The sequence below is a fragment of the Capra hircus genome, chromosome 17 (assembly GCF_001704415.2).
Source record: "Capra hircus breed San Clemente chromosome 17, ASM170441v1, whole genome shotgun sequence".
Taxonomy (NCBI): Eukaryota; Metazoa; Chordata; class Mammalia; order Artiodactyla; family Bovidae; genus Capra; species Capra hircus.
Genome location: NC_030824.1, coordinates 19,365,120 through 19,375,685, shown reverse-complemented (window position 1 = coordinate 19,375,685; position 10,566 = coordinate 19,365,120). Strand labels below are relative to the sequence as shown.

At 45.6% G+C, this 10,566-nt stretch overlaps 1 protein-coding gene across 1 annotated transcript in view; it reads right to left on the bottom strand.

Moving 5' to 3' along the window:
- DNAH10 (dynein axonemal heavy chain 10) overlaps positions 1 to 10,566 on the bottom strand; it is a 158,917-nt gene that overhangs the window by 49,596 nt on the left and 98,755 nt on the right. The window contains exons 47-51 of the mRNA XM_005691347.2: positions 8,509 to 8,681; positions 7,031 to 7,124; positions 6,495 to 6,662; positions 5,612 to 5,800; positions 1,328 to 1,499 (exon numbers count right to left, since the gene is read on the bottom strand). Of these exons, the coding sequence (XP_005691404.2) occupies positions 1,328 to 1,499; positions 5,612 to 5,800; positions 6,495 to 6,662; positions 7,031 to 7,124; positions 8,509 to 8,681 (796 nt within the window). The remainder of the gene's footprint in view (positions 1 to 1,327; positions 1,500 to 5,611; positions 5,801 to 6,494; positions 6,663 to 7,030; positions 7,125 to 8,508; positions 8,682 to 10,566) is intronic.

Here is a 10,566-nt window from a genome sequence, read left to right as displayed (position 1 = left end):
AGAGCTGGACTATAAACAAAGCTGAGTGCCTAAGAATTGATGCTTTTGAACTGCGGTGTTGGAGAAGACTCTTGAGAGTCCCTTAGACTGCAAGGAGATCCAACCAGTCAATCCTAAAGGAAATCAGTCCTGAATATTCATTAGGACTGGTGCTGAAGCTGAAACTCCAATACTTTGGCCACCTGAAGTGAAGAGCTGACTCACTGGAAAAGACCCTGATGCTGGGAAAGATTGAAGGTGGAAGAAGGGGACAACAGAGAATGAGATGGTTGGATGGCACACCGACTCAATGGACATGAGTTTGGGTAAGCTCTGGGAGTTGGTGATGGACAAGGAAGCCTGGTGTGCTGCAGTCCATGGAGTTGCAAAGAGCAATTAAATGACTGAGCTACTGAACTTAACTGAAGAGATATCTGGCAGTGTCTGGAGACATTTTTGGTTGTCCAATGAGTGTGTGTGTGTGTGTGTGTGTGTGTGTGTGTGTGTTGGGGATGGTACTAGTGTCATCTAGTGAATAGAGGCCAGGGATGCTGCTAACATCCCATAATACCCAGAACATCCTCCACAACAAAGAATAGAATTATCCACGCTCCTAATGTCATTCATGTCAAGGATGAGATGCAAAGTCTTCATGGTGCAGCAAAGCAAAAGGGCTTCAGACCTATTTGACTTGCATCATATGGGGTACAGGCCCCTGGGGACCCCACTCAGTCTTCAAAGGAAATATACCCCAAGCCATGCAATGGGATTTACAGGTAGAGAATAGGTCTGACATTCACATCCCAATTACAAGTTTGTGACCCACGCACGGAAAGTCCGCTGCCAACCCCAGGACGTGTGTACTAAATGCCCATAAGCAGCTGGGATGGTAAGACGCCCCAGGCATTCAGCAGACAGGAGACTGCCGAGGAGGGGGACCAGCCAGGCACTGGAGCTAAGACCCGGGGAAAGGTTTCCTTGGTGCCGGACTGGAAAGTGGAGTTCTGCTCTTTGGGTCCCTGGCCCCTGTCCACTCCCCTCTTTCTAGTCAGAGGTCCCTCTTTTCCTTTGGTGAATCACTTCGCATTCATTCTAATCTGAATGTGGTTTAAGGGTGGCTCTGACACTACCCCAGGTATGATCAATCAGCATCCTGCTTCATCCACCATAGACACTGGGCCCTCAGCCTGGGATGCACCTGCTGGCTCCTACCCAGCTGTGAGAGCTTGAATAATACCTCCTGTGTAGGTAGGAAGTGTGCTTAAAAGGTAATGCTTATCAGACAGCCTTCGCTGAAAGCTGAGCTGCAGAGACCAGCAAACCCCATGTGAGACCAGCGTCCCGGTACCTGAGGTGAGCATGTTGTTGACGAGCTCCAGGAAACCCTCCTCGGCCACATGGGCATCCGTGAACAGGAAGATCATCATCTTGTTCTCAATGCCAAGTTTCAGGTAAAGGTTCTTCAGGTCGTCCCGGAAGTTGTTCTCAGAGTAGCCCCGGCTCAGGAGGATCTCAAACACCTGCGGACACGGAGCGCAGCATCCCCGTGAGACCACTGGCCCGAGGGAGGGTCTCCAGGTAAGTGCAGAGGGAGACGACGGCTCCCAGCTGAGCCACCATCAAAGAGGGGCCAGGACCACAGAGCCGGGTGACCGGGGCCATTTTCACAAAATACGGTTGAGTGAGAAAGGCAGGACAGAAAACGGACATTCCTTTTTGTCGAACAAACCACAGTGGATGTTCTGTGCAGGTGTGCACGTGGGTGAGGTGAGTGTGTGCAGGGAACAAGGCTCCTGCAGGTGGAGTGTGAATAAGGCAGAAAAAAGGGGAGCCGGGGCAGTGAAGAGGACAGCCTCCATCATTAAAGTGAGTAATCGGATGGGACTTCCCTGGCAGTCCAGTGGTTAGCACTCCCTGCTTCCACTGCAGGGGACGCAGGTTCGATCCCTGGTCAGGGAACTAAGATCCCGCAAGCCATGAGATGTGGCAAAAAAAAGAGTCATTTGAATTATAGGGAAGGAGATAAGGCAGAGATGGGCCACGCAACAGAGGAAATGGGTGTGGGTACAGAATCCCCATGGACAGAGGAGCCTGGCAGGCTACAGTCCATGGGGTCGCAAGAGTCGGACAGGACCTAGCAACTAAGCCACCACCACAGTCACCGTGAGCTCATTTAAAATGAGATAAATTGTGAGATGATGTGTAAAGAAAAAAGACTGAACAAGAAGCAATGTAAAAAAATATTAAATTCAAAAGTCCTCTGACACACAAAATAGATATAAATGGAAATAGGACACACACATAAGCCAAGTCTTTTCTGTTCAAGCATATCCTCTGGCTCAGATGTGTAGAAGTTTAACTGTGAGCAATCGTTTTAAAACAGCTCAGATTTACGGTAGCAGAGAAATCCTTCATTTCCTCTCTCCTCTCCACCTCTATTCACACACACACACACACACACACACACACACACAAAGCCTCTTTCACACTCACTCAGCCAGTCATGCACATTCACAGCCACACATGTTCACATGGTGAGTCCCACACTCAGCACACTTTTATGTTTATGTGCACACACATAGTTTGTCACACACTTTCACAGTCATGGTCATTCATACACATTCTCACACACACAGTTACACAAACTTGCACATCTGCACACTCTCTCACACAGTCACACACACAAACTCAGGGCAACTTGGATGCCCTTCAGCCAAATGTAATCTGGCCTCCAGTTCCACCTGCTGCCTGCAGACCCCCTTCACCCTCCCCAAGTGTGGCTTCCACATGGCCTCGACAGTTCCAGGCACCCCTGGCATGAGCAGCTCTCTGGTCCCCCTACCCGACTGCCCCTCCACTTCCCAGGACGCAGTGACGACCCAATACATCCTGTTGCTCCTCCTCTGTCCCTCCAACATCCTCTCTGTGGTTTCTTGAACTCAAGATGCACAACCACGACCCAGTTTTACCAGGACTAATCAACAGAAAAGTCAACTTGCCCAGAGGTTAATGTCTTAGCCTATAGAAAAATGTAGAAAATAAAAAGAAAGCAATTATATTTGAATAATAGATGATTTTGACCACATATTTTATCTAATCTTAAAGGTACACCAACCTTTAAGTTAGTTTAGAAATACTAAAGTAATTAGCCTCCAATTAAATAAATAAATTTAAAAAATAAATAAACGGCTATTCAAACTTCACTACTTGGCAAAGAAATAAAGTCTCATTTAAACTATGATATATTTCACCTATAATATTGGCAGATATCAGAATGACCGTACACAGTGTTGGCAGAGTAGGGAGAAATGGACATTGCTGGTAGCATAAATCAGTTTAATCCTTTGTTGTGAGACCGACTGGTTGTTAAAGAGGACATTTTGAAAAATAAACCAAATACAGGAGTTCCCCAGTGGTCCAGTGGTTTAAGAACCTGCCTGCCAATTTCAGGAAACCTGGGTTAGATCCCTGGTCAAGGAAGATTCCACATGCACTGCAACGACTGAAGCCCATGGGCTCTGGAGCCTGTGCTCTGCAACAAGCAACTCCACAATGAGAAGCGCATGCATTGCAACTAGAAAGCAGCCCCCGCTCACAGCTAGAGAAAGTCTGATGACCTGGAGCAGCCATAAATAAATAGACAAGACTCTCAACTCCTTTAAAGAGTAATAAACCACATACAATGAATAAGAGAATGCCACTGCACCCACCACCCATATTTAACATTTGCTAAAAACCCAAAACTCATATATTTGCTTCAGACCTATTTTTAACAAAGTTATAGATAAAATTAAAAGTCCTTTGCTTCTCCCCTGGTCCTCCATCCCCAGGCTCCCCCCAACCCCCGCATTTTTTGGCCCTCCTTCGAGGCAAGTGGGATCTCAGTTTTCTACCAGGGATCAAATCCGTGCCCCTGCAGTAAACGAGCCGAGTCCTAACCACTGGACCACCAGGGAACTCCCTTGGCCCTTTTCACTCCCACTTCAAGGAGGCACACTCCACCACGAATTCACCTTTCTAATGCGAACTCTAGTGTCATGGGTCAATATACCCTTGAATCATCTAACTTCCCAATTTCAAAAAAAAATCATAAAAACAGAGCAAAACAATAGGCAAAAACAGAGGCATCGAGGATAATGCAGAATCAGATACCAAAGAACTAAGGAGGGTGTGTGGGGAGGGTGAGCAGTGGAGTTGCTGCTGCTGCTGCTGCTAAGTCGCTTCAGTCGTCTCCGACTCTGTGCAACCCCATAGACAGCAGCCCACCAGGCTCCCCTGTCCCTGGGATTCTCCAGGCAAGAACACTGGAGTGGGTTGCCATTTCCTTCTCCAATGCATGAAAGTGAAAAGTGAAAGGGAAGTCGCTCAGTCGTGTCCGACTCATAGCGACCCCATGGACTGCAGCCTACCAGGCTCGTCTGTCCATGGGATTTTCCAGGCAAGAGTACTGGAGTGGGGTGCCATTGCCTTCTCTAGCAGTGGAGTTGACGCTTCTTCAAAACAGTCTCATTGCAGGATGCACGTCTCACAGTGATGGACCAGGCTGGCAAGTTACCTGTAGGCACTGCAGGACTATGTGTAAGAGTCTAAGGATGGTTCAGAGACACAGGGCCCACTCACACAGGGCTGGGGGGATATCAAATGGTGCAGCCCCTTGGGCAAACAATCTGTCAGTTTCTCAGATGGATCAACAGAGAATTACCCTATGACCCAGCAACTCCACTCCTAGCATCCACCCAAGACAAATGAAAATATATGTCCCTGCAGAATCCTGTACATGAAAGTTTGTAACAGCGTAATTCATAGTAGTCGAAAGGTGGAAATAATCCAAATGACTGTCAATGAATGAATGGATAACTGAAACGTGGTCTACCATACAATGGAACATGATTCAGCCACATAAGGAATGAAACACTGACACGGGAATGAAGTTTGGAAACATTATGCTAAGTGCAAGAAGGCGTCACAAAAGACCACATACTTTGAGATCCTATTGTATGAAAAACCCAGAATAGGAAAGTCAAGAGAGAAAGAAAAATTAATGATGTCTTCAGGCTGAGGGGCTGGAAGAACAAGAAGATACAGAGCTTGGGATTTCTTCTTTGGATGAAGAAAATGTTCTGAAATTGAATGTGATGGTTTCACAACCTTTTGAACATAAAAAAAACTATTGAATTATATACCTTAAGTGGAAATTGTATCTCAATAAAAATATTTATTTTGTTTCTGTTTGTTTTTTGAAGATTCTAAGAACGGCCCAGAACTTTGGATGGTGGTTGTATTGAAACAACAGCCAGCACATCACCGACGATGAACACTGGGTCCATCGAGGTTTGGGCCAAGATCCCCTCTACACGAGCACACATCACACATTATGCACCACAGGACTTGCTCATGTTTGACTCTCGAACTTGATTTGACATATTCTATATTCCAAAAACAATACAAGAGTTAGATGCTTCAAATATTCAGTTAAAATAATATCGATTTCCACCCCCCCGCCAAAAACCATCTGATACTCTGTGAAAGCGTCATGTTATGATCTGTAATATATTGTTCAAATTTTTGCAGGAACTACTAAGTGCAGAAATTGGCAGAGCAAAGCCACTTTCTAACAGGGAGTTAGGCTCACCTCGTAGCCAGCTGTGAAGGCAGCCAGCCTGGCCAGAGACTGCTTCCCAGAGCCCCCGACTCCGACCAGCAGGGCGTGGCCTCGGCCCATTCGAATGATGCGGTGCACACGGGTCAGGTGCTCCAGAGCGTCGTCAAAGAGAACCAAGTTCATTTTGGTGTTGCTTTCATTATACTCTTCAAGGATTTCCTGAATTTTAGACCAAAAATAATTTTTTTTAAGGATCACTGACCTTTAAGAGACAGACTCTCTCTCTCTTCTGTGCAGGAGAGATTAAAAAGGGAGGAGAGACTGTTTTGAATGTCAATAGTGGTTGGAATGATTAAATCATTCGGGTTCACAAGACTACCTTTTACAATCAAGATTTCAAACTGTGGGACATCCCAGGCATCCAGTGGGTAAGACGCTGAGCTTCCAATGCAGGGATCATGAGTTCTATTCCTGGTCAGGGAACTAAGAACCCTCATGCTGCACAGCATGGCCAAAATGAATAAACTGATTAAATTAAATAAATTTTAAAAAGATTTCAATCTGCTGGTCTGTGATTGGCCAGCAGTAAGCCAAAGATGACCACAAGGCTCGCCTTATGAATTAAGATGAAAATGAACATTAGGCGGTCAGATGAGGGGTTCCCTAAGTTGGGTGTGCACCAGAACCCTGGCACCCTCCATGGGTTTGATGAAGGGAAATGCATGAGGATGGGTCTCAGGGGTCTGAATGAATAAATTCATCAGGTCATTCGCATGCACCACAGGACGTGGACAACACTGGGTCAGACACAAGCCCATATCCCAAAGTTACAGACAGGCACGGCATTCTCCCCAGCTCCACCTCCTGGGCACCCAAGTAATGTAATCCTGGCAGAGGTGAGCCCCGTCCGCACCTGGAACAAAGCCTTGGCTGCCTCATAATCCTGAATATCTTCATAAATGCGTGCTTCCTCTTCATGCAGAGCTGTCCGGAAGTCTCCAAACAGGATGGGGTCCCTCATCACTGCCTCCACATCTTCGTTAAAATGTGCCGTGACCAAGTTTCTTATGTGCTCCTGGACCTTACAACACAAGATCACTTCAGGACCCAAACTCACACCACACTTGTGCTGAGACTTGTCAGAAAAAGAGCATCAGCTAGGATTATCTGAAGTCATTTGCATTTGATTTTTTTTCCCCTTTGCTGCTAAGTACTTAACTATCCACCCTCCTTTATCTATCAACTTCCATTGTTAGTCTCTATTTTTCTGTAAAGTCCCATATAAAAAAATACATTAAAAAAATATTGGTTTTTGTTTTGTACTTTTTCATTTCACCCAGAGACAAATTTTGTGGTTAGAGTTATGCTTTTTGTTTGTTTTGAGTTCTGGGTGTTTTTTGTTTGTTTGTTTGTTTTTTGCATTTGCTGGTACATTTTCAATGTACTGACCAGCTCCTTGTCTGTTTCATTGATCAACCGGTCATGGAAGACTCTCAGACACTCGTTCCTCCAGACTCTCACCATCTGGGTCACCGTCTGGAATCTACAGGATGGAAGGGGCAAAATTAGCCACAAAGTTATCTAGAGAAGAGCAGGCTGGATGCTACTGTTTTCAGATGACTATACAGGGTGCAAAAAAGGACATATCTATAGTCTGCCCCCCACCCCACCCAGTTCCATATTAATTGAAACTTAAGGAAGTGAAGTGAAGTGAAAGTCACTCAGTGTCCGACTCTTTGCAACCCCACGGACTATAAAGTTCGTGGAATACTTCAGGCTAGAATACTGGAGTGGGTAGCCTTTCCCTTCTCCAGGGGATCTTCCCAACCCAGGGACCAAACCCAGGTCTCCCGCATTGCAAGCAAATTCTTTACCAGCTGAGCCACAAGAGAAGCCCAAGAATACTGGAGTGGGTAGCCTATCCCTTCTCCAGGAGATCTTCCCAACCCAGGAATTGAACTGGGGTCTCCTGCATTGCAGGTGGATTCTTTACCAACTGAGCTATCAGGGAAGCCTGAAACTTAATGGACACTAACAATTTAAATGTAAAGACTATAATGTTGTCATTTATAGCTCCTCCTGCTGCAGAGAAAAAAAAAGAACATTATCTACAAGTGATGTAAATGACATGAGAACTTGATGGGACTCCTCCTCACTGGAATTTATGAACTTAACATCAGCTGCGGAGCCATTGGCAGCTCCTTTTTCTAAGAACTAGCTTCACTTAACCCCAATTCTGGGTCTTTCTCTGGTTTCTGGCAAAGAGGCCTCACTCCACCCCTAAATACCCAGACCGACCCCCTCCTGAACTGCCATTCTGAACCTTTCAAGGGCACTGAGAGTCACTGTGGGCACGTGGAAAGTTCCTGATTCATTTTTCAATATTTTGTGGATTCATAATGTAAATCCACAATATTGGGACATCCCTGATAACCTACATAGATGAAATATACATTAATGTAAATACACAAATTCATCTAGTTTTCACGGGTAAATTTCTACACCAAGACTTAAGTCCCTCTGTCCTCTGTGGTTAACTTCTCCCAGAGACACATAAAATATAAGCAGTTGGCAACTGGAAACAATTCAGTTGTATGAATGAAAGGCTCCACTGGGCAAGTTCCACCTTTAGAACTGAGAACAAAGGTCGGCATAACATCCCCACCTCTGGGTTGAACACACCTGTCCACTTGGCTACACACCTGCCTCTCTTGGCTTCCGCAACCTTCAACTCAAGGGCTCAAGAGGCCTCAAGTCTTAACCAAGCATTTGACCCTGTTCTTCGTTTAATATAAACAAAAAGACACTGGGTGATTAACTGACATATGCATTCACATCGCATTTCCTGATAGCCCTTCTGCCTTAAAAGAATAAGAGAAGCTATCATGCCAATGAGGCATCTTTTAGTAAGATAAGACGAAACTCACCGTTCCGGGTTAGTGAGGACAAGACCGTTATAAACCCGTGAGAGATCCCGAAGGTTAAAGATGTAATGGAACTTGGATGGGGTGGGCGGCAGATCCTGAACAATGTTTTTGTAAAGAGTCAACGTGCAGGATGTCAGCTTGTCGCTCACAGCCACGATGCTCTCATGAAACACCTACGGAATGAAAAGACCCGCCCCACCCCCCACACCAAGTGTCTATCAGTGGATGAATGAATAAGCAAAATGTGGTCCATCCATTATCATGGAATATGATTTGGCCAGGAAGAGGAGCGAAACACTGACACAGGATACAATGTAGATGAACCTTGAAGACGTTATGCTGAGTGAAAGAAGCCAAACACAAAAGACCACAAATTGCATGATTCCACCGATAGGAAGGGTCCAGAATAGGACAATCCATAGAGACAGAATCCAGATCAGTGGTTGCCAGGGGCTGAAGGACAGAATGGAATAACTGTTTGGGGGGTGATAAAAATATTCTGGAACTAGACAGTGGTGATAGTTGTGCAACATTATGAAAGTACTAAGTGTCACTGAACTGTGTATTTTTAAATGGTTTTAAAGCTAGTCTTACATTGCATGGATTTTTCTGTAATTTCTTAAACATATTTTATTTATTATCTTGCTTATTGGCTGTGCTAGGTCTTTGTTGCTGCCCCGGGGCTTTTCCTAGTTTTGGCAAGTGGGGGCGACTGAGCTGTGGTGCTCAGGCTCCCCACTGCAGCGGCTCCCCTCACACACACCCCCCGCCCCCAGTGCTGAGCATAGGCTCCCGGCACGCAGGCCCAGACAGGCTTAGCTGCTCTGCGGCATAAGGGATTGAACCAGCGTCCCCTGCACTGCAGATTCTTAACCACTGGACCAACCACCAGGGAAAACCCATCCTAATTTTTTTGTGAGGAGGTAAGGAAAAAAAAAAAGGAAGGACCAGAGTAACTAATCATCTGATCTGCTTTTGTTTCCCCAGATTTTCACATTAACTGACAAGTCAACATGATATGAAACCAAAGCCCCAAACCAACCCTCCATCTGAAACTGATGTGACTTGCACAGACCTCACAGTTTTGGAAGTGAATGGCTTGGGATAGGGCCTGAACATGCCAGGTGCTCACTGATCACATCTGGCCTTCCCACACCTTCATCTTTCTTGCCTGGTCCCTCAAGACTTTGAGTGAGCAAGCCTGCTTTAGAAGAGCAACGCCAGGATCAGAGGTCATTATTTAAATGAAGGGGTTCCATTTGCAAAGTGTGAAATGTTAGTCCCTCAGTCATGTCCGACTCTTTGTGACCCCATGGAAGGTAGCCCACCAGGCTCCTCTGTCCATGGGATTCTCCAGGCAAGAATACTGGAATGAGTTGCCATTCCCTTCTCCAGGGGATCTTCCTGACCCAGGGTCTCCTGGATTGCGGGCTGATTTTTTAGCATCTGAGCCACCAGGGAAGCCCATCTGTAGAGGTCATGTAAATCATGGTGATATAACAGCAGTAACTAGTATCTAGTGAGTATCGGTGTGTGCACCGTGCCACACACGTTACATGCATTTTCTCCTTTCATTCTCCCAAAACGTCAGGGAGGCCAGTACCAGCATCACTTCCCTATTCTGGATGAGGATGGGCATAGGAGAGAGCTCCAGGGACTCGCCCAAGGAGCAGAACGGGTACTGACTCCAGAGCCCACATCCTGTAGCTGGTTCCTTGCTGTCACTCAGGTAGCCTATGTAACTCAGGGCCACACCATGATTTCCATGGACCCTAAGCACTTATGCCTTCATGGGCCCTTTCCTCCATAAAAATATATTACTTATATATACATATACATTTATATATTCTTTTATTACTTACTTATAATTAAATATATTATCATATATATTATGATTAACTTGGTATAAAGATGAATATAATCTAGGCTGGATTAGATTGATTCCTTTCTTCTGATTTTGAGAGAAATTAAAACATGTTCATGGGCTTCTAAAAGCACCATGGGCTCTAGGCCTCGTGCTTGCTGTGTCAAATGCATATATTGTTACCAAGTTTCTAC